General features: G+C 41.7%; 1 protein-coding gene across 1 annotated transcript in view; it reads left to right on the top strand.

The window, feature by feature from the left end:
* The window catches only part of LOC120571806 (ubiquitin-conjugating enzyme E2 E2-like), a 103,534-nt gene extending 83,832 nt beyond the window's left edge, over window positions 1–19,702 (top strand). Inside the window, exons 5-6 of the mRNA XM_039820901.1 lie at window positions 10,611–10,758; window positions 19,445–19,702. Of these exons, the coding sequence (XP_039676835.1) occupies window positions 10,611–10,758; window positions 19,445–19,542 (246 nt within the window). The 3' untranslated portion in view covers window positions 19,543–19,702. The remainder of the gene's footprint in view (window positions 1–10,610; window positions 10,759–19,444) is intronic.
* The last annotated feature ends 7,128 nt before the right edge of the window (window positions 19,703–26,830 follow it).

The following is a 26,830-nucleotide window of genomic DNA, read 5'->3' as shown; positions in this document are numbered from 1 at the left end:
CCCTCAGTTCACTAGAACGTGACTACAACTAGTACATTTTGGTCAAAAGAGGAAAAGTCCATCAAAATCAGGAGCAAGCCTTAATACTGCTACGGATGACATAAATATTAGACAAAGAAGGTTTAGTAATCTCCTGAAACAGCTGGTCAATGCTGCAAATAGTGCACTTGTTGGGGACTATTTTCAGCAGTGGATTAATCCACATTTGGTGCTTCAGTGAGTATCTGTGGCAGCAGGACGGAGTGTACGTGGGATTGAGTGAAAATAAAATACTGTACAGTGTGTGTGTGTGTGTGTGTGTGTGTGTGTGTTTTCATGGTAATGAAGGAACATGTCAGCCAGCGCAACAGTGTGACTCACTGATATGTTTTTAATAGTTTTTAGACAACAATGGAGCTCTATGGCACAGAGGAAGAAGATAAATCAGGCTTTGATAACACGCACACTACTTTTTAGTAGATACATTCATTGTTGGTTCAGCTCTGCACATGGGATTTGCTGACAATAACAAAACCTTTAACTGTTTCTTGTTATTGTGTCCCCTTCTGACATGTTAGCATTCAGCGACATTTGGCTTCCCTCCAGCGAGGCTGTGGGTTTTGTGGGTGTATATATAGATGTGTGTGTGTGTGTGTGTTCTGGGGATGCAAGTGTGTGTCAGTATTTACACCGTAGACTGGCTGAGAGCGGTTGCCACCTCCCTCGGTTTGAGTCGTGCTTCTGATTTTGCCCTGGGTATTGGTTTCATGTCTTAGAATACTCCCTCTCTATCAGCTAATTACAGACCTGTAGGAAAAGTAAACAGGAAAATATTTTAGGATATCTGCCACATTTATCCTGTTTTAATATGGACTATTTAATATGCAGAGGCACTTGGCTTGCTTTGGATTATGGTTGAGTAGTGAAAGAGAGTTGACAGCAGCAACACTACAGAATTTGATTGAGACACCTGGTATGAAAAGCTTGTCCTGAGGGTACTGCTCAACCTCTGGGGACTAGGGATGTCACGAGAACCGATACTCCGGTACCAAGTCCATGCCAAAAATTCTGAAATTGTTTCTTCTACTGGGGGATGCAATTCTTCCGGGCCTTACGGGGGCAGCAAATACATCTACAAGTGTCTGCCGCTAAATGCAAAGAAGAAGAACAGACACTAGCGCCTGTCAAGGCACGATGTGAGTCCTTACACGATGTGAGTCGCGCATGTGCAGAACGGCAGCCATCTCTGACAGCTAGCTACGGCTACACCACTTGGACGAAGTGCAATAACAAAATACTTTCACCCGGGAAAGGCGTGTTTGTTCCTCGTGAGTATTTTAATTCAAACCACGATCTCTTTCCTAAGCGTAGCTGTCGTCACTGCATGACGCCCACTTTTTCTGGCTAAACTCAACTCCTGAAATACATGTTATAAGGAAGTACATGGGATTTATTGTGTTGTTTTAGTTTTTTACTGTGGTATCAATTTGGGTATGGAGAATCGTGCAATTTCACTGGCGTTGGTATTGACTATTACATTTTATTAAGTAATGGAGTTTTTAAGATACTTTTGGCCAAAGACATGACATTTCAGGGTAATATATCTAATAGCTGTGGAGATATTTTGCTGTGGACCAGATATGCAGTTGTATGTGTTTTTCTGCTTCAGTTCCAGGAAGTGATTAAAAGTGCAGAAATGTGATACTTAAATGGCAACACAGAGACAGAAACAATTTAGTTCAACATCTCTTAACAATATTATAATATATAACAATATAAGCATTGCATATTGCATAGACTGCTAAACATTATGTCATGCCTGTTTGTTGTTCGCCTCTACGCCGGCAACAGCCACAGCCAGAGGCATTATGTTTCCAGGTTGTCCGTCTGTCCATTTGTACGTACATACGTCCGTCCGTCCCATTCTCTATTCAGCGCCATAACTCAGAAACAGAAGGGGAGACATTTGGTTTGTTACTAAATTGGTGACACTAATCTTGAAACTGTGGTGATTGGATGGACCTTCTGTGTTGCCATGTTGAAGATGTGTGTGACGCATCCACCTTTCACCAAAAAATACACTTCATAACCTTTTCCACAGTTCCGCAGTTTCCACAGAAAGACGCTGTTGACTGTGGATGACTTCCTGATGCTTTCTCAATAACTGGTTGGTATGCAGTATGTCTCATATGCAGCAGATTATGCTGCTTCCACAGTGATAATTTAGGTAAATGATAATGTTGGGTGTGAGTCATTTCTCCCTCATCTTCTCACACATTCAGCCACTAAAGGGAGGAAAATGTGTTTATGAAAACACTGACACAGGGACGGACTGGGACCAAAAATCGGCCCTGGCATTTTGGCCCAGACCGGCCCACCACATAAGATCACAAATACCACCCGTCCTTGCACTCCCCTGAATCTGTATACCAACTCCTACTCCTTAAAACTACTAACACCATGTAATGAGTAAGCAAGAATCAGTGAGAGTTAACACATTAAATATTTCAAAAAAGTGCCATTTATTAATACAATAAAACGGAGTCTGCGTTATCTTATTTGACAGAAATCTATTTGCAGTCGCATGTCATTTCTGACAATTTGATAAACAAAAATGTCTATTATGCTTGAGTAAATGAAACCCCAATCAACAAAACTGCTTAAAAAAAATAATATTCATATTAAAATACCACCGTTAAAATCACAGGGAGAGTCCAGCACAGCCAGACTCTGGACGGTAAACTGAGATAAGCGCTCCTACTCAAGTTTATGCTTTTTCAACAGCTGTTTGGTAGATTGCTGTTAAACACAGTCAGAGAGGATTTGAAGTGCTATTTTTATTCTTTTATAATTCTTATCATTTTGATGCTGATGATTTTCCTTTGGGGCTGGCTAAGACCTCCTTGGGGGGAGCCAAAAATCCCTCTATGCAGGAAAAACCCTGAATGTAAACCAGAGACTCTGCAAATGGGAGCTACAATTACACAGAGAAAAACAAAAGACGTAACTTACGCCACCTGTATACGGAAAAAAACTTGATGTATGGCTTGATTCGCCATTTCATGCTAAAAAATCAAATGTTACAACAAACAAAACGTATTGTGAATTTTGACACAGCCTTGTTATGGTGCGAAACATGACTCCCAATGAGCAACTTTCTCCTCTTTCCCTCCTGACCAGCTCAAACTGCCTCCTTCCTGGCAGGCCATGTTAATGGGGAACCGGAGCCCGTCTAAACTCTTGGCATCCTGCTGCCTTGTTTTTCCAGTCTGGCTGTGAGCTGTGCCATCCAGCAGCTCACCGGCTCTCAGCCACCAATTCGACAGCTGCAGCTGCTCACTACACTGGCTCACACATAATGTTAGGATGATAAGGCCATTTAAGGCTGACACTGATACCCTTAGATAGAGGTTGAATGCACATATTCAAGCAAGGACATTGCGTCAGTATATTTCTATTTTGCTCCGACATGAGTCCATTGTAAAGGAATAAGCCGACTTATTGGGACTTTGTCTTATTCACCGTATCCCCCAGAGTTAGATAAGTCCATACATAGCCTTCTCATCTCCGTGTGTGTCGTAACTCTGTCTGGCGAACCCACCGCTAACCTAGCTTAGCACAGATCCTGGAGGTAACCGGCTCCATCTAGCCTACTGCTCCCAATAAGTGACAAAATAACGCCAACATTTTCCTATTTACATATTGTGATTTGTATAGTCACAGCACAAATGTACAAATAACAAGGTCACATGCCATCTTCTAACCGTATACATACTGGGGACTATATTCTCAGAAGGCGAAGCACTGCTACTTGGGCGGAGTGATTTGCTCTCATCACGAGAAGCCCCATGGTGAGGAGCAGAGTTCGCCTGGAGTTCACTCAGAGTTGGAGTAATAGTAGTAGGCTAGATGGAGCCGGTTACCTCCAGAATCTGTGCTAAGCGAGGCTAGCGGTGGGTGCGTCAGACAGACATGCACGGAGATGAGAAGGGTATGTATGGACTTATCTAACTCTGGGGGATACGGTGAATAAGACAAAGTCCCAATAAGTCGGCGTGTTCCTTTTAAGGTTCAGCAGAACCACCCAGTGACAGGCTGAGAGATTAGACTCCTCTAACTAACCTTATCCCGCTCTATCGACTCTAATTTCCTCATGGCTTTGAACTAAATTCCGCTGCACGCTTTATCTTCCTCTGCATGATATCGTTCTCATTTTCAAACCGCTTAATGTGCCATGAAGAGCCATAAAGTCAAGCTTAGACGTGTGGATGATCAGCCACTCAATACATTCCCTCCTTTAAACCAAACCTTTCTATTCTGTCTCGATTAAGATATGTTGGATGATTGCCTTGTCATAAAACTAACAATCAGTTCGCTTTTCATTCCGTTTGCCCAAAATGATTATTAAATGTGGACATTGTAAATGAAGAGAACTGAGGGAACGATAGAAGAACATCCTTTGGCCGCCCAGATAGCTCAGTTGGTAGAGCAGGTGCCAACATATAGAGGTTTACTCCTCGACGCAGCGGGCCGGGTTTGACCCCGACCTGCAGCCCTTTGCTGCATGTCATTTACCCCTCTCTCTCCCCTTTCATTTCTTCAGCTGTCCTGTCAAAATAAAGGCCTAAAATGCACCCAAAAAAATAAAAGAAGAACATCCTTTATTATAGCTAAGCCAAATGTGGCCCTTTTACATGTGTAAAAAAGCTCTAATATTTACTTGTATGACTGGGCTTGGTGATATGATGACATACACTGTGAGATGAAACGCATTTGTCAAGTGTCAGAGATTGTTAAATACCTTTTAAATATCTCTGGTTGTGTTGAACCATTATGGGCAATTCTGCAAATTAGGGATAATGGCAATATTTAATCAATGTGATGAAATAGTACCTTGATTTTTAAGATACTTCATTCACAGAAATAGCTCAAAGACAGGCGATATCATAAGATCACATGAGAATTGCACATCACATATTACACAATCTCGTCAGTCTTTCACTATTCTAGCCTGGCAGATGCACACTGAAACTGCATGCAGTTCTCCTGTCACTGTGTGATTATCTTTCGCCCCCGCACCATTACGGACTAGTCCATTTCATTGTGAAAGTAGGGGGTGTTTGTGTAGGGACAGAAAACCTAGCCTATGTGATATTTTTGACTAAAGTGTTTTGGGCCAGCCCAGTGTCAATTGAAAAAACAATGGGCCGCCGATCTAGGCCTACCACTTTTATGGGCCGGTTCATGGGCCGGACAAAAACAAAATAAAGTGTCGGCGGTCAGCCCAAAAAGCACGTCGGCCACCGGGAAAGTGCCCGCTATGCCAGATGGGCAGTCCGCCCTGCACTGACGCATTTAAGAAGTTGGGTTTATTTTGTGGAACAGGAAAACGGGTTTGCCGAAAAACATTTTTAAGTTAAAGTTAAAAGTTAAAAGAGTACTGGTATCAGTACTGGTATCCCAGCATCATGTCAGGGTTTTTCCTGACTCAAAATGGGCCCTTGGGGGGTGGACTATGCACGACCATAAGCATGATCAGTCCATGTACAGTAAAGGCAATGAGTCTGCGTTACCTTATTTGACAGAAATCTATTTGCAGTCGCATGTCATTTCTGACAATTTGATAAACAAAAATGTCTATTATGCTTGAGTAAATGAAACCCCAATCAACAAAACTGCTTAAAAATTATATTCATATTAAAATACCACCTTTAAAATCACCGGGAGAGTCCAGCACAGCCAGACTCTGGACGGTAAACTGAGATAAGCGCTCCTTCTCAAGTTTATGCTTTTTCAACAGCTGTTTGGTAGATTGCTGTTAAACACAGTCGGAGAGGATTTGAAGTGCTATTTTTATTCTTTTATAATTCTTATCATTTTGGCGCTGATCAAGTAGTCTATATCCATGACGTTCCACTTACAGGATTGCTCCGGTGCCGCCCATAATTCCGCCGCATGTCACTCTTTTTTTCGGCCGGATGTCTGTTACCTCCTGCTTTCTCTGTGTTGTAATTTTAAACTCAGGTGGATTTATGAGGGCTATGGTTAACTGCTCCTCAGTACGCACACGTACACATGTTCCACCGAAACAAGTTCCTTCCCGAGACTATTTTGCAGAGGCACCGTGGCTCCGTCTGGCGCTTAGCGTCGCCCATGACGATTGTGATTGGTTTAAAGAAATGTCCAATAAACCAGAGCACGTTTTTCTCCCATCCAGGAATGCTGTGTGGACTAGACCTTCCTCCACAGCGCTGGGGAGGAAGGTCTGGCAATGCGAGAATAGGCTTCAAGTAATGCGTTTGTGTCAGCAAAACCAAACCAATCAGCGTCCAGTGAGTAGCTACTGGCAGCTGTGGCGTGGTTGAGGTGGGTGTGTGACGGCTGCGACAGTTTGTTCAAAACAACAATGGCAGACGTGATCGACAGATGGTTCACCCAATCACCTGCCAGGTATTTTTTTTTTTTTAAAGTGCCTGCCCTTTTCCAAACCGTTTCCAAAGACGGCTTCTGAGATGGTTCTGTGTTAACAAACCATCTGGCACAACAATGCAAGTATGTTGTGGCCTAATCATTAGTTATTAGGTAATAATCACCTGTAACAATTTTGTGAACTAGGCTGTATGTTCCTTCCAGCTGAATCACTTGGATGGTGAAACGTAACGGATGTAAACATGTTTGTCGTGTTTACATTCTAAGCCTTTTCCTGAGTTTTGATGAGGATGAGCTGAGCATGAGCAACCACAGATGGATATAATCCGACCGGCACCCCATGGTTTAACATCTAGTGTATGGAAGCATACGTGATTCCCGCAGTATTTTTTTTTCTCTCCACTACCCGCCTACTAAAAATTAAAAACAGACACAGCGTATCCTGCTTCCCTGAAGTCACCACCAGTGTGGCAGCATTTAGACTCCCCCGTAAGTGAATTATGGAAACAAACAACGAAGGTAAAGCATGTGGGCTCCGACGGGACTCCACGGTTCGTTCATGTGCATCTCAGTAAACCAATGGTGCTTTCAATTGCACTTGATTCATTTAGAAAAAACTCTTAACTCTTGTTGTACCCTTCTGCCATCTAGGGGCTCTTATTGTGGCATTGCCGTCACTGCTGAAATCAGAATTGTTTAAATCCAAAATCTAATTGTGACCTTAACTAATGTTGTAACTAAGTCTAATGAAATCATGGATTTGGAGAATGGTGACACCTCTACTAATTTCTGAATTGCCGTGGCATTTGCTCGAGATATTCATATTGAGATATTTATTTCTTGTTTCTCTGAAAGCTGTTTTTACTCAGAATACGAGAGAGCTGTTGGGATACAAAATGAGGAGAAACAGGTTGTGTTTAGAGGCTGAGGGATGAATCCATAATACTGAGGGAATGCAGGATTAGACCTGCAGCTTTTGTTACGCGGAGGCATCATCATAATCTATTAGCGTCCGCCATGATGGGATTACAGGCTGTTAATGAGACCGCACAGGCTGGCCAAGGATCTGTTTCATCGCTGCTGGGCTGCCAGCATTAGCATGCCACCGCTAACCCGTCTCAGCGGAGGTGTAAGAACAGGAAGCGGTGCGACTCAGACACGAGACCTGCCCTCAACCAGTCGCCATCAATCACCTCGTCTCCCGTCTGCCTTTTCTTGTCACATCTCCGGAAAGCCTTTCATGTCATGAAAAGCAGGCTCTTTATTGCTCTGTCTGTCTATCAGGAGTCAGGCTGTAATACCAGCGTGGAATGTGCGCAAGAGAGAGCCGGGCTTGCATGCGAGGGTTGTTTGTTTCTCATATGTGAGATGTGAAGGGAGGAATGGCGAGTTAATGAGATAAAAGAGACACAAAAGGGAGGAAGGGGAGGAGAGGCTGCAGTCACAAAGCAAGCAGAAAGGGGGATGGAGTGTGAGCACAGCTGGGCTGCCTGTCCTGGTCAGCAGCCTTTGTTTAAGAAAGCAGAGAGGTCAGAGGTCACTCCTTAATGATGCTGTGCCCCATGTGCTGATGTTTAGGCTCTGTTGAGTTCTACAGGACTGTCTTCAGTCTAATATGAAGTCTGTCTAAAAAGTGTTTTCCCTAGGTTTGTGGAAGACTTAGGTGCACGTATTTGGCGGGGGGCTTAGGGGTCCTCCCTCAAGAAAATGTTGTTTTTCAATAAAACAAAATATGCAAGTCCATATCATTTCGAACCATTATTTTTTACCACATCTGTGTCTAAAACGTTGGAAAAGCTAGGGCAGATAATAAATAAATATCCCTCAAAAAGCTTAAAGACAATACTGTGGACCAACTACAATAATTAGATCTGAGAAAAGCCATTTATTTGTTTATATGCTCATGCTTATAAGCTCTGATTAACCCACTAGACACTGGCACCTGAGGCCTATACTAGGAGGCAAGATTTGGGGTTACTGAGGTAACTTCAGGTTATGTTGGAGATTAGAGATCAACCGGTATAAAAGCATCGCCTACTGACCAATCAATTCTCGAGTGATAACCGTTCTCAGAAGATCCGGTGGAACTCGGTGCGTGGAAAGTGAGGCTTGTTATGGATCCCACGGAACTTCTAGGCGAGTCCCGCCCTACGAAGCAGCTCAGTTGGTTGGGGTTAGGCATTGACCTCGAGTAGTTAAGGTTAGGATAGCCGATTGGTCAGGGGATAGGATCTGAAAAAATCGGGTTACTTTGCGTTAGCATGGACGCCTGGCCAATAGTAGTGTGTGAATGCTATTGCCTCAAAGTTGCGTGGGTTCCATAATAACGCCATAGGGAGGGGTGTGCTCAGAAAAGTTAGAAAATTTTGAGACTGACAAAACCCGTTTCCCTGATGGGTATCTTTATGAAATATATAGATTTTCAGCGGAGGGAATAGCGTGTCTTTCTCAGCTTCTTGAGCCGTGTGTTGCCAATGCGCACATCGGTTTGAATTATGTTTTTATATTTGTAATTGCTTCCACGATCTCTTCCCACTGCCAGAGTTGCAACTGACTACAGCAACGAAAATGTATGGAATGCACAAGTGTAATTATGGTCAGATCTTGTTGTGCCTGACTGATGGGGAAGTGATATTGATAAGCCTTGTAATTTATGCATTTAACCTACAGCGTCGGCTATTTTTTGCCAGCTTTCCTTACTGGGTTTAGCAGCAGTGACTGTATTGCTTTTTGCCTGTATCACGTGTCTGTGTTCTTCATATTTCTGTAGGATTACCGTTTGCTCTTCTTGTGTAAAATATGTTAGACTGGTAGACTTGTCCATGTTTGCGATTGGTCATATGGTGCAAACAGCGCCACTTTTATGTGACGAGCTCGTCACTGGATTGGGAAACCCTGGGTTGACTGAACTAGTTGATTAACACCGTCGTGTAACACCTTGTGCAGGACCACGGTTGTTAGGTTTGGTGACTGAAATAAATCCAGGGCATGTTGATCCTGCTTCGTAGTACAGGCCTCTCTGGTCAGCACCAAGCTGCAGACACAGCTGGGTGACTAGCTGGTAAACCTAGTGGAGCCTGCTGTTGCTTACATGTAATTAAATGAAGGTAAACACAGTGCACTGCCATTAGGGCTGGGCGACAATTCAATATGATAGTTTATCGTCTTTCAATGGAATCGTATCGTGATGAAACCATATATCAAGATATTGTGATACACAATTACGGGGTCTAAATTAAGAATAACAAGCACATACTAATGACTAACTCAGCATTTCTCAGAAAATCTGAAGTGAAATATTTTGAGGGAAAATCATTTGAAGATTGGTGGTTTTGTTTTAACGTCACACTTTACGTTACCACTCAGTTTGACCTTCTAGTCACAAGCTTCTCCAACCATTAAGCTCCATTACCCCCAGAACACAATAGTACATACGGCTCAGAAGTGGGTTCTCTCTGCATAATAATGTGGAAAGGACCACTTGGAACCCAAATTTGGTTTAAAATACATTGTGAGTAGTTTTTTCCTACAGCAGTTTGCAGGATTTTGCAGGACTCATTTGTCCGTTCATTCATTCATTCATTCATTCATTCATTCATTCATTCATTCATTCATTCAGCTTTATTGTTCCACTCTGTGTGCCTACAACCCGGAATCCTGCTAATGGGAATACCCCAGTGTATTTCAATCAAACTATTCTAGTATTAATCTGATTACTCTATATTCTTGTGCATGCATGTAAACACAGTCAGTGTATAGCTGGAAGATTTAATTTTTTAAACTGAATTTGCTACATGGGGAGTGTTTGTTTATTCAAAACAAAATAGGGCCCTACATTTTTAGGACAATTTTTTGGGGGGGCATTTTCGGCCTTTATTTTGACAGGATAGCTGAAGACATGAAAGAGAAGAGAGAGGAGGAATGACTTGCAGCAAAGGGCTGCAGGTCCGAGTCCAACCTGGGCCCGCTGCGTCGAGGAGTAAACACATATATGTATGGGCGCCTGCTTTACGTACTGAGCTATCCGGGCGCCCATGTTTAGGACTTTTAATCTGTTATAATAATTCTATTTTAAGATGCCCGCCCACTATCAATAGTACACACAAAACAGCGGCTTTATGCAACTTGAAACCAAAGTGATGGTGGTTTTCTTTCTAGAAACCAATGTTGATCTAAGCGTTACTGTGGCTGTCCGTGTCCAGGTGACGTTCCGTACGAGGATCTACCACTGCAACATCAACAGCCAGGGGGTGATCTGTCTGGACATCCTGAAGGACAACTGGAGTCCTGCCCTCACCATCTCCAAGGTGCTGCTGTCCATCTGCTCCCTGCTCACTGACTGCAACCCTGGTGAGAGCTGCAACGCGCACACACATGCACATGCACACATACATATACGCACACACACACACACACATATACGCGCACACACACACTAGAGGTGTGAATCTTCACTGATCTCCCGATTCGATTATGATTATCATGTCAGCGATTCAATTTGATTCGATATCTCGATGTGTCAAATACATGTTTCTATTAAAGCCATGTATGATATTTAATTCATAGCTTTTCAAGCTTCAAAAACAAAACATTCTGTAGTGCTCTAAATACATTGGATACATAGAGCTACAGCACTGAGAACATGGCACTTCCTGAATGTGCAAAACATAACAGAATATGTAGACAGAAATATTGTTAGGCATACATTAAATTATAAACAGAAATAATTGATTATGAGCCTGCCGATTATCGATGCAGGATCGTCCACGATTCGATGCAACGATTATTTGATAAATTTCAACACCTCTAACACACAGACATTTAATGTTTTGTTTAAATTTCAAATAAATAATTATTTATTAACTATTAGGCTTTTTTTTCCTTGAGTCCCTGTCGCCCAAAATGTCTTTGCACATCCCTGCAGTAAAGTGTAATTTTCTGAAGACTGTTCTAGCTGTTCTATTATTTGCCTTTACCCACTTAGTCATTATATCCACATTACTGATGATTATTTATCTCAAATCTCATTGTGTAAATATTTTGTGAAAGCACCAATAGTCAACCAGACAATATCGTATCGAGGTAGTCGGTCATAATGTCAGGATATTTGATTTTCTCCAGCCCTAATTCGTACTCTTTCCAGCACAACAGCAGCAGTAGTCGGAGCGGATAAATGGAAACACTGCTGCTTTGTGTTACATTCATCTCTTCATCTATCTGTTAAAGATTTCATCAGATATTTCATTACGTAAATGTTCCATAATGGCTTTATTCAAACATGAAAAATAACAAATGTAATACTTTATACCGTAATATACTATAACGTATTATCTATGCTCATTAACCTTCTGCTTCTGTAGCCTTTAATGGGATGACTAAGTCATAGCCCGGCCCGATTCCCCCAGTGGGAAGAGGGTTTCAGATGCTGTTAGCACTATGTTTGAAGCATATTGAGGCCTTTTTTTTTTTTTTTTTTTAAGCAAAAGATGATTTATCTTCTCTCCAATAACCATTACTATCTCAGGATGAATGTATGGCACTTGTTGTGAGCATGAGAAGCAGAAACATTTCTTGTAGCATTTTCATAGCATTCACCCTCTTACAATATTGCCTCGTAAACAGTGAGCCTGGGCATTCATCCTCCCTTCATTGCTGTTTAATCAATATTAAACCAGCACTGGCTGGCTAAACACAACCCTGTAAACGGCTGACACCATTCAGGGAGACGACGTCAACATTTTTAAAGCTAATTAGATCCATTATGGTCCGGTTTACCAGCAGAGCAAAGACCACCGCTGGAGGAACAGGGTCTTTTATGGACCAGTTAAAACCAGTCATTTCCGACTTCTACTGGTCCTTCGCTGCCAATACGATTAATGTCTCTTGGTGTGAAGGATGAAATTGAACAAGCGGAGGTGGGAAACGCAGCTCTGTCCAATATCACAATGATGAGGTTCAGAGTGAAAGAAATGGGAGAAAAATGTGCCAGAGCAAAAAAAAAATGTATAAATAAAGGTAGGAAAAATTGGCAGAAGAATGACACATGTGAATAGTGGGGAATGAGATGAGGCAACAGAAAAGAAAGAGAGAGGGAGGGGGGGGGGCTGATAGTGTTGATTGCGAAGCCCTCTGATGATAGCTTGTGTCCTCTCTGCGAGGATTGCTCTTTGATAACATAGCGGCGGAGATATCTCCCTCCTTGGGCGAAAATGAGAATAGCTTTTCCTCTCCTCCTCCTCCTCTTCCTCCACAATGTTTTCAGATGCTGGCAAGATGAAATGAGCCGATTGCTTTTAAAGTATGATACAAGAGGGACTTAATCGACACCCTTTCCCCACCAAAAGTAAAAGAAAAAAACCTGTCACCCTTCCTCCGTGTCACCCACATACTTTCTCTCCCTCTTACCGCCTCTTGCCTCATCAAAATCAGTCCCCACGCTACACTTCTCACCCTCTGCTTAAGTTTTTTAAACCCGAGCCTCAAGTGCCGAATGTGGGCCCTGGATCTGAAATACCCTAAAAATATCTCCCCTTCCCTCTCTCCACCCCCTTCCGTCTGAAGATTTTCTTTCCCGTGCGGGCGGAGATCATTGGCATGTTGCTCATTAAAGCGGGGGGAAGAGGATGGAATGACAGTTAATCAACCCTCCCAGGGCTGCCGGCCCTGCCGTCACGCCACATTTAACCCACAATCACATCCCACAAGCAGATCTCTACCTGGGGCATCCTGAGGGCTTGTGGGAGGTTAAGCCACATGCTATGTCAGAGCGTATCTAGGGCTCAAATCCAGCCCAGGGCCTCTGTCCAATGTCATCCCTTTTTCTCCCCGTCTTTTTCCGGTTGCAACCCCCGAGCAACGTCCAAAAAGTAATCTTACATTTTTTAACAAAGCCAGAGGGATTCCTCCTCTGTGATTTCTGCTGCTGTCTGGGCTGGATCGTATATTTCAGGCTGATATGTGCTTATATTCGGCCATTCTTCTATAAATGAAGATGTCTTTTTTTGCCCTCAGTAGCTTCAGGGGTGTGACTTTGTCAAACCTGTAATAACACATGCCTCACCCTGCCTTAAAGGGAGGCTTTACCATCTGGATTGATATCAGAATATGTGAGATAGAAACAGTTGATGTCCTCAGCTAGTGCAGCTCCTGTGTGCCTTCTGTACAACTGAGGTGGCTAAAAACATGTACTTAGGGTGTTATAAAAAGGGCCAAAATTACCATAAAATTACTCTGAACATCTCACACAGCATAATCTGTTATTTATGATTGCACTGTTAGTCCAACAGTCTCAATATTCGCCTCATCGTTTTCTGTAATTTTGTTTACAAAACTCTGGTCATCCTGAAGCCACCTGGAACAGGTGCCTTGCTGCTTTTGTACAATCTTTGGTAAAGGCCCCAGTATAATTCAAATAAAATTTGGCAGAGCCATCCCTCAGCCTCCATGATCTCTCTTTTACAAATCTCTCTTCGGCGTGTCTTTGGGAACTTGACACACTGAATTGTACAAATGTGAACAATGCTCACCGTTAGTCTCCTCACAGGCATCCATGGTGTTGCACTTGATTGTACACATGAAAAGTGATGGACATAGTGTGTAAAAAAAAAAAAAAAAAAAGAAAAACTATGGAAAAAAGAGAGCTTGAGGTGTTTGTAAAGCTAGATGGATCCGCCAATGGAAAAGTATTTCAGATGCTTTCTGATGATCCGACAAGCATTTAGTTTGAAGCCTACTGAAGTCCTTGAGTTGTGACTTCCAAGTTTGCAGCTCATTAATACAACTAGTTGCATGTACAAGTTGTCAAAATCTTATCTTTTTCTATGAATTTTTTAGTAGTACACAGGTACTTTGTGTTGCAACAGCAGAATAATTGGGTCACTTTACCATTGATACTGCTGTAACAAAAAGAACAAGAACAAGTGTGGAGAAATTGAGGAGATTAGCAAGTACAGAGTGAAAGATTTACCCTCACAATGCATGTACAGTATTAGGCTTCAGAACATTACTCTGTAAGAAGCGTTCATTTTATGGTTGTTTTTGGTGCTCTTTGGATCCTGGATCTTGAACTGTATATATTTGTCTCTGTTTCGGTATTTATTGTTGATTCATATTAATGTCTGTTTCTATGTATGCACCCAATCACCAAGGCAAATTCCATGTAGTTCCACTACTGTGGCAATAAACTGCTCTCTGATTCTGATCCTGGTTCTAGAAAGAGTTGGGACTCGGAGCGTGTTCTGTTGTTTCAGAAGGACACTCACGCTCACATGAGCTGCACCAGCTAACTTACTTACCATGGGTTGTTTTCTGTTCACAAAGTGTTTTTTTGACTGACTTGAGGGCAAGTAGAAAAAGTCATCTTTCATTTTAGATCAACTTTATTTTCTTTCAGGAGTTGCCAACTGGTCTGACACCTCGTTCACATAAAAGTGTCTGGTTTAAAGTGATGGTTCGGAGTAATTCACCCTAGGGTCCTTTGCACCATGACCTCAAGCCAAACACCCCCCCCCCCCCAGAAGCTTTTTTCACCTGGGTCTAACATTGGGCGAGTTAGCGTAGAGTAGCGTTAGCCGCTGAATAGCTTAGCGCGGGGGCTAATGGACCCACGTTTGTATCTCTTAAATTACCCCACTAATAATGCCCGAAATGATACCAAAGGTCTACACTAGTATATATAGGTTATGCACTCATAAAACGATGGATTGTAAAGTTTGTAAGTACACCAGGGTGTTTGGCTCGAGGTCATGGTGCAAAGGACCCTAGGGTGAAATTACTCCGAACCATCACTTTAAGCCTTTGCATACTCTGCTTCAACTGGACAGTTATATTGTCAGGTTGCCACTCTTGTGGCATGTGAAAAAGTAACTAATTTCTATCAGATGCTAGATTGCACCCTGGGTTTTACCTGCATAGAGGAATTGTTGGCGCCCCCCCAAAGAGGTGGGAAGGTGGAGGGTGGGGGTGTGGCCTTGACCAACTGCCACTTTTTCTCGTTTGAAAGTCATGATGTCTCTCTCTCATGGGTGGGCCAAATTCTCTGGGTGGGCAAAGCAGAGAAAGGGGAGGTAACCTTGCCCCTTATGACCTCATAAGGAGAAGATTCCAGATCGGCCCATCTGAGCTTTCATTTTCTCAAAGGCAGAGCAGGATACCCAGGGCTCGGTTTACACCTATCACCATTTCTAGCCACTGGGGGACCATAATTAATGTTTAAAAAAAAACTCATAAAGTGACATTTTCATGCCATGGGACTTTAAAAAAGCAATACTTTTAGCGTGTATAGAGCCAACATATTTTCACGTTTATTTCAACCAAAACTAGAGCAGTGATGTTTGGAAAAGTGGAAAGACGACCCAAAACGTCTTTTCACAGTTTTATTTTGTTTGTGTCGACCTTGTATGAAGTTTTTTTTTAAATTTATTTACATGGAGTCTGGTTGGTTTAGCGAAATGCGATTTCACGGATGTTTTTATGTTTAAAAAAAGGATCCTACTCTGTAACAGAAAGGTCGACCTCATTAGAAATCATTTCCATGATGTTGTCAGACACTTAGAATAATAATCTGAACCTGTCCACAGCAAAACGAGCACTTTTGTGAATGTAAATACAAGCTGCACAGTTGCCTTATTAACTTACATTGTAGCTTGTTCCGCCTCTGCCGACTCCAGTGATCTTGCTTAATACTGGACCAATGTGAAAGATTGTTGTTCCCATCAGTCATTCAGACACAAAAACATAGGAAAATAGGGTCCAGGTTGAAAAAAAAACAGTAGTTGCCCTTTAAGCTCATATATGTGTGAACAGAGCGTGGCTGCTGCTTCACCCCGGAATTCTAATTGGCCCTGATCTGAAAAGGCCAATCTTAGTTTGGACCTTCGAAACACAAATTGGTCAAACAAGGAAAGCACAACATAATGATGTCATTGACTTGGTGATTCAGGACACAAGCTTTCACCAACCAGCAATCCCAACAGGATTGTTGCAGGCTCAAGCTGTCGCCAAAGAAATCAGATGCTTCCAGTTTGAAGCTACAAGGCCATGATTTGTAAGGATGCATTCATCCATAAATATGGGTATAAGCCTGTAAAAAAAAAAAAAAAAAACATCATTGAAACCCTAGCAGGGATTAGTGCTGAGGGGCGTTTGTGCTGCTTGCTCAGCCAAGCTCATCACACTGTCAGCAGGCCGAGCCCCGCAGGAGACAGTCTGAAGCCAAGCGGAGTGTGTGTGAGGCTCCAGGAGTTTGTTTCCCTCTATGTCACCTCACTGAGAAATTGACCAGTGGCACAACGGATTGAGCAGCATCACGATCAATAGAAGAGCTTAGTGGGAATTCATAATGGTGGCTGTTGGCCGACCGGACGTGTGCGGTGTATCAACAGACGGGACGGCACAGCTGCTGCCGGAGCCCAACCATGATCACCTCTGATTTACAGCAGCGTGCGCATTTTTTTTACTGTGCTGTTGATAAACGTCGGCCTCGCTGTATGTCACACTATAAAGGCTCATACTTCAGACCACAGGAATGATAGGGCTCCGTTTGTTTAACTTATGGCTCCTCTGTGGTTTTTCACTGGTTGTAATAAAATTCAGCCTAATTCCATTTTAGACTTTGATACACTGCGTCAGGTCACTGCACGTGACACTTGGTTAACGCTACACTTGGCAGCAGGTCACGTTAGCCTACCGTTAGCTAGTAGCTGGCTAAAAAAAATGGTCTAGCGTGTGACTGTATTTCACTTGAAAGGATTCCAACGCCAGGACATACAACAGTCTGCAGCTAAAGACACAATGATGACGTTCAATTGCACCTCGTAAGCTCATGGTCCATTCAATGTTGTTGTAAAGTACCCTTCTTCCATCTAGTGGTTCTTCTTTTTGTCGTTTAACAGCAATTGACTGGTGAAATAAGTTATTGTTATTACATTTTAAATAAATAAAAATTTGGCTTTGGTGTTAAATTTATGAAAATGTTAAGAATACTTTATGCATGTCCAAAATCCTCCATATTGACTAATTATGACAGGTCCCCCACATTCCTGCTGGTCCGTGGCACCAGGCAGGGGTGCTGCCTTTCCCCTATGCTTTTTGCCTTGGCCCTTGAGCCTCTGGCAATAGCTATTAGAGCCAGCCTCCAAATTAGGGGGATAAATTGTGGCACATCTGAGTGTACTATAGGCTTATATGCAGTGATGTGATCCTGACCCTGTCAGATGTTAGGACATCCCTGTCCCCCTTACTTGATTTAATAAGAACATTATTAACTGGGACAAAAGTCTGTTCATGCTGCTATCCAATGGCCATGACTCTAAATACCTTGAGGATCTAAAATTTCCACTGATCAGTTTAGATATTTGGGAATCAATATCACCAAAAACCTCAAACTTCTCTTTAAATGTAATTATAATAATTTGACGGACAAGCTTAGAGCTATGATAGACAAATGGAAACTTCTCCCTCTTTCCTTAATAGGGCGTGTGAATATTATCAGGATGATTGTACTTCCCAAATTATTTACTTTTTCAAAATGTAGCCATTTTTTTTTTTTTTTACAGCCGCCTTCTTTAATTCATTAGACTCTATCCTTTTGCCCTTTGTATGGGCCAACAAGCCCCCCCCCCCACACACATCTCTAAAGCACACCTGCAGAAGCCTACAATTGAAGGTGGTTTGGGCGTGCCTGTTTTGCGTCATTATTACTGGGCCTGTAACGCCAGAGCATGGGTATTCTGGAATCATGCTCCAGTCACTGATGATGAGAGTAACCTCTGTCCAAATTGGCCTGTGATTGAGTCCCACAAGTCAAAGACTGTTGGAGCTTCCCTTAGTGCTGTTTTAGTTTCAAATCCAAATTTGTCCATCAAACAACTAAAAGGTGACTTTATTTTATCAAACTCCTTGAAGATTCTTAGACAAATTAAGGGTGTGCCTGAGCTATCCTTTTATGCTCCCATATGTCACAACACTTCTTTCAAGCCAGGTCTAATGGACTCAGTGTTTACGCACTGGTCAGAGAAGGGACTTGCTACTATTAACGATCTTTATATTAATAATTGTTTTGCATCTTTCACTCAAATATGTGCTACCATCCAGCCATTTTTTTCGTTATCTTCAAATTAGAAACTTTGTAAAGGAGTCAGTGCCCACACAACACAAATTTGACCAACTTCTGACTTGTAAGCCCACATCCAAAGGTTTGATTTCACAGTTTGTAGCCCTCTTTCCATCAGTTACCTCTTCTCTTCACATTAAATAAGCTTGGGTTAAAGACACAGGAGAGGAGATTTCAGATGGGCTATGGTCATTGGCATTAGAGAGAATCAAGGCATGTTCTATCAATGCCAGACTTCAGCTTATTCAGTTTAAAGTCATTCACCGACTGCACTTTTCAAAAACTAAACTGAATAGGATTTCCTCCTCTGTCTCTGCCACCTGTGATAAATGCAAGTCCAGTGATGGTTATCTTTTTTTGGGCATGTCCCAAGCTCACAGGTTTTTGGGGTGACATTTTTCAACTGTACAGTGCCATATATAAAACCTCATTAAGACCTGACAGCCTCTTTGCAATACTGAGTTATATTTTAACAGAATACAGCATAGAAAATCTGGTTAGAAATATAGGAAATATTGGATACAATAAAACATCATGTCATTCTGCTAAATAAAATATTTTTTCTTAGTTTCACTTGTTTTCATTTAAAACAAATTGTATATCTGAATACAATACACATTTTCTATAGGCTCAGTCTGCCACTTGCCAACAATCCCAGTGCTGGTTCCATTATATCAGAATTTTGGATAGTCTCCATGGAAACATTAATTGGTCGTGTGATTGGGCTGGGAAGATTGGCAGAACAGGCAGCCAAGTGACAGTACTCTGATCCAATGGAAATCACAATTGTCAGCACTCTAGCCCAATGGATTGGGGGGGCCCACCCCCCTGACTAATTGGTCCAGATGTGATTTTTAAGTAAAGGGAAATAATAAATCCATACTTGTATGAAGTCTGACTGAGTTCATTGCTCTTGTGTTACAGCCGACCCTCTGGTTGGAAGCATCGCCACACAGTACCTGACCAACAGAGCCGAGCACGACAGGATAGCCAAACAGTGGACCAAACGCTACGCCACATAGACCGGCACCAAATCCTGCAGGACCCCTCGCCCTACCCAGCACACACATACATACACACACACACACACACACAAACACTGCTGACACCTCCCCTCCTCCCAAATCTATGGAAGCACACCCGCTCCTGTCATCCACCCTGCTCCCCACCCCACCCCACCCCAGAGAAATGAACTGTTATTTGTTCCATGCTGACTTGAAAAGCTTCTTTTTTATACAAAGAGTCTATTGGGATTGTATTTTCCAATACACTGAATGTTGATATGGTCATGAAAAGCTTTAATACTGTTATTGTTCTCGTCGTTGTTGTTCTTCTTATTGTTATTGCATTGTTTATAACATTGTGGCCACCCCCTCGTCATCTTCTTATCTAAAAAGCGTGCGTGTACTATTCCCGTTTCATGTGATGGTTTCATGTAAAATGATCATACTGAGTGAGTGCATTTAGTTTGTTTTTTTCTTTCTGTGGTTTTTACAGCTCATGGTCAATATTAGTGCAGGAGCATGCAGTGATATTTATGTTACGTGTATTATTTCTGTTCTGGGTGTAGTGTCTTATGCTCACCTGTATGGTTACATTACCGTTGGGGTAGTTTGCTGTACATTTGATGCCTAGTGAGAATACATACTCATTGAATATTCAATTAAACACTGGCTGTAATGTGACAGAGCCTGTCTCAGTCTCTTGCTTTAATACGACTGTGTGTGTGTGTGTGTGTGTGTGTGTGTGTGTGTGTGTGTGTGTGTGTGTGTGTGTGTGTGTGTGTGTGTGTGTTTTGTGTTTTTTTTTTTTTTTTTGTGTGTGTGTGTGTGTGTGTGTGTGTGTGTGTGTGTGTGTTGTGCGTGCAGGCTCATCTCTCTGACCACTTCCTGTTAGAAATGAATCATCACGGGGCTCACCACAGAGAGTAGTGATTAGATTGTGAAAGGTCACTTGTATCTTCTCACTAAAAAAAAAAAAAAAAAAATATTTTTTTTTTTTTGTAAAAAAAAAAAAAAAAAAAAAAAAACATTTTATTAGATTGTTTTTCGTATACATTTTTCTGGTAACTTGAATTAGTGCAATACAGTAGAGCTATGAACTTGCATTAGTTTCTGTCCAAGTCCAAACAACAGCAGCAGTGTTTGGCCCGAGCTAGGGCCAAAAATCATATCTCTTTACGCAGACTGATTAAGAGAGAGAAAGAGAAATGGAGTGAAGCGTATGACACAAAAACCTTGGACCACAAAGCCGATTGTTACTGTATAATTCTGTGTATGAACTACACTGCAGACACGGGGACGGCTGACTCCTATAAACGGGTCCAGGTCATTGGTGTTCCATACGCCTCCGTGTATGAAATGTCTGTATCGTCACTGCGCTGCATTGTTATAAACTATGATTATCTCTATGGATAACTCGCTGTACTCTATATCCACCACGTTCCACTTAAAGTTACGCTGCGGATCCACTTTTGCGACACGACTGAAGCGTTGTGTCGTGACGCCTCCCCTCATTAGGACTTCAATAGGACGTCTAGAACAAAGGACCCGCGAGAGACTTCCCCCAGTCTCCCCTATGCTCTACTTCTATTGGATAGTCGCGTTGCGTTCAACAGATTAATTTGCATAATGATGGGACCCGGACAGCTTTTTCAAGATTTTTTCAAATGCAGCGCCGCCTTCCCGGGATGCTTTGCAGGCGCGTTAAAGTCGCTTGACGTCACCCGTAGGAATAAAGTGGAGGGCGGCGTGACAGAAATGTCGCACAGCCAGTTGGCTCTGTTAGAGCCGCGTGGTTATTTCTTCTGGATTTTTTTGCATTAACGTTCTGCTGATAGAGGTGAGCGGGACTGTGCAGCCGGCGAGCGGTTCATTTCCTGCTTTAATCTTCTTTTCAACTTCATCCGACTCCAGCAGTTTCTTCTTGTTTTTAGACAGCCCCCTCCCACGCAGACAGGTGAAGACGTGATCAGAGACAATCCACGGAGCCCTGAAGTCCCGCCCCCGCTGCTGCACAGAGCGCACCCTCTGCTTTATTCAAAGTTTATTAATATTGAATGTGTCACGTGTCCAAACTGCATCTAATTCGACACGCCACGTCAATGGGCAATACAGCCGCCAAATGTGAAGTAGATCGGATGAATGGTTCTCGAGATATTCGAATGACAGGCAGCCGGACATTAACACACACACACACACACATACTCCTTCCTATATAGTTAGATGATGAAAATATAACATGTCATACATTCGTTCATTGTGTTACTTATGGATGGAGTTATAGTGAAAATAAATGACTTTGTGCTAGGGACCCCCTGCAACCCTTTCAAGGACCCCTGGGGGTCCCCCAACCATATTTTGTGAACAACTGTTCTACATTACACATATCTGGTGGTTGTAAATGTCCATCAGCTGTCATAGTCAGCTGTTTATGTTTATTGTATATGAACTCAACACCTTCAAGTCTGCAAAATGGAATGGAGCTCAACAGTGTGGTTCTGGAAGTAAAAATCCCGTTCATTTTCTCCATAAGGATTCTGATTATCAGATATTATAAAGTCTAAACCATCCGAGGTACACTGACCACCAGCTACGAGGTTGTGAACGGGCAGTTTCTGCCCCTGTAGAAGCCGCAGTAGAACCTTGTTTTAAGAAAAACATGTTTTATTCACGGTCTTACAGAGAAATACTACGCTACCCACAATCCTAAGTGTAACAGCGCTGTCTCTGATTGGTCCAACTCGGTTTTCCGTACCCGTGAAACCGTGAATGGCTAGAGCGAGATGCTATCACTGAAGTCTATGATTGTTTCTATACACAGTCCTTTGTCTTTTTTTCAGTTTTCAAAAGGTTCTTGAATCAAATGTTTTATGGTGATGATTCATCTCTGAGCTTGGTTGGCTTGGTTCCAGACTTAAGAATTTATATATAAGCCTTTAATGAAACGTCAAAAGAGATATTAAATGGGGAAAAAAAAGTGGGCGATCACTGTTTAGCATTTTTCAAATGAAACTATCTGCTGCACCTGCTGATGCAGACTCTGCAACTGAAGCTGTAAAAGCATTGTGGTAAGACTTCACATCCTATAGGAGCACCAGATCACAAGAGATAAACTATGCTGTAATTAATGAGAGATAATCATCAGAACACTGTGTTTCAGTGTCAAACCGTACTTAACCCCATATCTGCATTTCTATTATATTCTTCTGTAATTTTACAGCATCCTCAAGCACTCAGAATGGCTTTATAATGAATTTAGAGCGCCCTCAGAGAACAACTATGCTGATTGGTAGCTTATAACTTTAGTTCAAACATAACGTTTCCAAAGTCTGCAGCCAGGAGCTAAAATACTGAAAAGGCAGCGGTGGAAGAAGTATTCAGATCCTTTATTTGAGAAAAAGTACTAATAGCACACGGTAAACAATACTGTGTTACAGTAAAAGTCCTTTTGATGCTTTTAAAAAAAATATTTCAGTATATTGTACACACCACTTACACCAACTTATTACCACTAGTTTTACACTACTTCTTTCTTCTTCAAATTCATGGTCAATAAACCTCATTTATATTCAATTCAATTTCCATTCAATTTTATTTATAGTATCAAATCATAACACGAGTTATCTCGAGACACTTTACAGAATAGAGTAGGTCTAGACCACACTCTATAATTTACAAAGCCCCAACAATTCCAACAATTACAGTAATTCCCTCAAGAGCGAGCAGTGCGACAGTGGCGAGGAAAAACTCCCTCTTGGGAAGAAACCTCGGACAGACCCAGGCTCTTGGTAGGCGGTGTCTGACGGTGCCGGTTGGGGATGTGATGAACAGTGGCAATAATAGTCACATTAATAATGGAACAGTGACTTCAAATGGTAGTCGTAGTAGTTCATGTCATATCAGGGTGCTGCAGGGCGTTACAGGATGTAGCGTGGCCCAGCAAAGCATGGATGGACGTAGCAGGAAGCAGCAGGGTTCAGCAGGACGCAGCATGACACTGCAGGGCACCGCAGAGCTTAGCAGGGAGTGCAGCAGGACCACGGCGACAGCTGCAACCAGGATCTTGGTGCCAACGTTCTCCAAGGAAATACGCTGGGGGAAAAAACATAAGGACTCCGGGGAGTAAACTCCCCAGAAGCTAGGATTAGTAACAAGCATTTCTGGGACGGGATGCGCACACAAATGGTAATAGAAAGGGAGAGGAGAGAGCAGCTCAGTGTGTCAAAGGAAGGTCTAGAACTATAACAGCGTAACTAAGAGAGACAGGTCAAAAGGAGAGGTAGCCTGTTCGGGCTTGGAACTCTCCCCTGCCGGATCGGGCTGTGCTGGCCTGCCTCCCTCTACTTTTGTTATATATTATTAATCTAATTATCATGATTCATATATTTATATGAAATTATATCAAATTTTTGTGTTCAAAAGCTGAAATTATGAATTATTTTGACTAATAGTTAAGATCAGAGGTAGAATTTTGTCACAGTTTAGTCTTAGGATACTGTTTTGAAACCATTTAAAGTGGGGTTTGTTTTCAAATGCTGTAGAATTTAAAGGTCCCATGGCATGAAAATGTCACTTTATGAGTTTTTTTTTTAACATTAATATGAGTTCCCCCAGCCTGCCTATGGTTCCCCAGTGACTAGAAATGGTGATAAGTGTAAACCGAGCCCTGGGTATCCTGCTCTGCCTTTGAGAAAATGAAAGCTCAGATGGACCAATCTGGAATCTTCTCCTTATGAGGTCATAAGGGGAAAGGTTACCTCCCCTTTCTCTGCTTTGCCCGCCCAGAGAATTTGGCCCACCCATGAGAGAGAGACATCATGGCCATATCCCCATGCTCCACCTTGCCCCCCCTCTCTCTCCTCAATAGCTACAGACACAGAAATGGCACATCCTAAGGAAAGCTCATTGTGGGACTGGCTCTAGTGGCTGTAATTCTGCACCAAGGCTGAATTTCGGGAAAGAGACTTCAGATACAGTATTAGGGGACCACTAAGGCCTATATAAAAGAGACTTCAGATACAGTATTAGGGGACCACTAAGGTCTATATAAAAGACACTTCAGATACAGTATTAGGGGACCACTAAGGTCTATATAAAAGCATTCAAAGAGCACCATGTCATGGGACCTTTAAAAAAAACCATCCAAAATTCAATGAAAGTAGTGAACTGATCCTTCGTTTAACTTGCGAGGAGCGTGGTATGGAACCATCTGTGTTATTGTTGGGGCAATTTGGTTGAAAGAAACCCAAATGTCTCATATAGAAACATTGAAAAGGGGTCAACAGGGGGGTTAAAGTATTAAAAGTAAAAGTACTCAATGCAGAACTCTCTTCCCATTGTAGAAAGTGTAAAGGATCCAACCAGTTGTGTGTTTAATGGTCTAATCATCTCAGCTGGACTTGTAGGCCGTTGTATTGTTGGCTAGTTTCATTTAGAATAAAACATCAGATTTTATAAACTACATGTGTTTTGTGTTCAAAAATCTTAACATGTAAAGTAACTAGTAACTAAAGCTGTCAGATTATGTAGTGGAATAAAAAGTACAATATTTCTCTCTGAAATGTAGCGGAGTAGGAGTATCCGCGAAATTGTGTTTGTTAAACCCACCAGACTCCATGTAAATAAACAGTAATTTTAGCATTGTAAAACACACTTCATTCAAAGTCGACAGAAACAAAATTAAAACTATGAAAAGCCGTTTTGGGTCGTTTTTTGTCTTTTCCAACCATCATAACTCTAGTTTTGGTTGAAATAAACACATAGTTTACCGATTTACATGTGAAAATATTTTGTCTATATACGCGCTAAAAGTAATTTTTTTAAATGGAGTCTGGTGGGTTTAGCGCTAGCGACTTCAGATCTGTTTCTGGTTAAACAGAAAGGTCTCAAAGAGGTTTTAAAGGTCTATCTCTGTAGGGATCCTTTCCATAAAGTTGTCAGACAGGCGAGCCTGTCAGTCGCAAAACCAGCACTTTTGTGAAAGTATACACAAGCTGCACAATTGCCCTATTATTAACTTACATTGTAGCTTGTTTCTCTGCTGCCGAATGCAGCGATCTCTCTTAATACTGGACCAATGTCAAAGATTGTTGTTCCCATCAGTCACTTAGACACAAAACCCTGGTTGAAAAAAATGGTACATACATGGTGGGTGTTTTATTTAATTGAAAAATTATAGATAATTTCATATAAATGAGTGACCATGAATTCCAACAATCAGTGTAAAACAACAAGTTGGTGCTAGTGGTGAATATACAAAAAATATATATACAAAAACTTTGTAATAAGCAACAAAATCGTTGAAAAAAGCAAGCAAAACGTGAAAAAAAACCAGACAAAAACGTAACGTAAACAGTGTCTAAGAAACAACACAAGGGTTAACTAGCAGATATCAACACAAATCTTCCACAGTTGATTACTTACATTAAGACATCATGTTTTATATTACAAGTTTTCTGAAATGTTATGTTTAAATATACAAATGGGGCATTTTCTTGCTAAATATGCACTAATTTGCATACATTTCCAAAAGAGAAATGTGAACATTGGACAACTCCAGGTTCAAAATTCTTGTTTCATTTTGTTGACATATTAAAATCAAAGGTTTTTACGGAAGGGATTTTTGAATATCACTTTTTATCACAGCCATGAAGCCAATTTTTTAGATATAAAATGTTACATGAAACAGACTATGAATGGTACATGACCAAACCTCTCTGAAAGTGCTGCTGAAGTCTGAGAAGAACTAATTTTCAGATTCCATACATTTTGCAAGACATAACAGGTGAATAGGGTACCATTTTTACTAATAGATATCACCATGAAACTTCCCCAGTTGATTGTATACGTTTAGACAATAATATTTTGTATTACACGTTTTCTGAAATGTGATGTTTAAATATGCAAACGAGGCATTATCCAATGCCAGGGGCGATTCTAGGATCAGATCATTAGGGGGACACGGATACAGTGCCTTGCAAAAGTGTTAACTTAAAAAGCGACAAAAACATTGAAAACAATTGTCTAAAATAAACTCCAAAAAAGCAACGAAAAGGTCAAGAGGCAACAAATGTCGGCAAAAGCAACACAATTTGGGAAAAGTGTCCAAAATAACCATTGAAAAAGGTGACAAAAGAATTGTCAAAAAAAACCTCGAAAGAATGTGTCCAAGAAAACTCTAAAAAGGCGACAAAATCTCTGAAAAACAATCAACAGAACGTTTAAAAAGCAGCAGAAATGTCGGGAAAAGCCATAAAAACATTGAAAATGCAACAAAACGTTCCAAAAAAAGCAACAAAAACCTAAAAAG

The sequence above is a fragment of the Perca fluviatilis genome, chromosome 13 (genome assembly GCF_010015445.1).
Source record: "Perca fluviatilis chromosome 13, GENO_Pfluv_1.0, whole genome shotgun sequence".
Lineage (NCBI taxonomy): Eukaryota > Metazoa > Chordata > Actinopteri > Perciformes > Percidae > Perca > Perca fluviatilis.
Note: the sequence above shows the minus strand (reverse complement) of the source record. Positions and strands in the feature narration are given on the sequence as shown.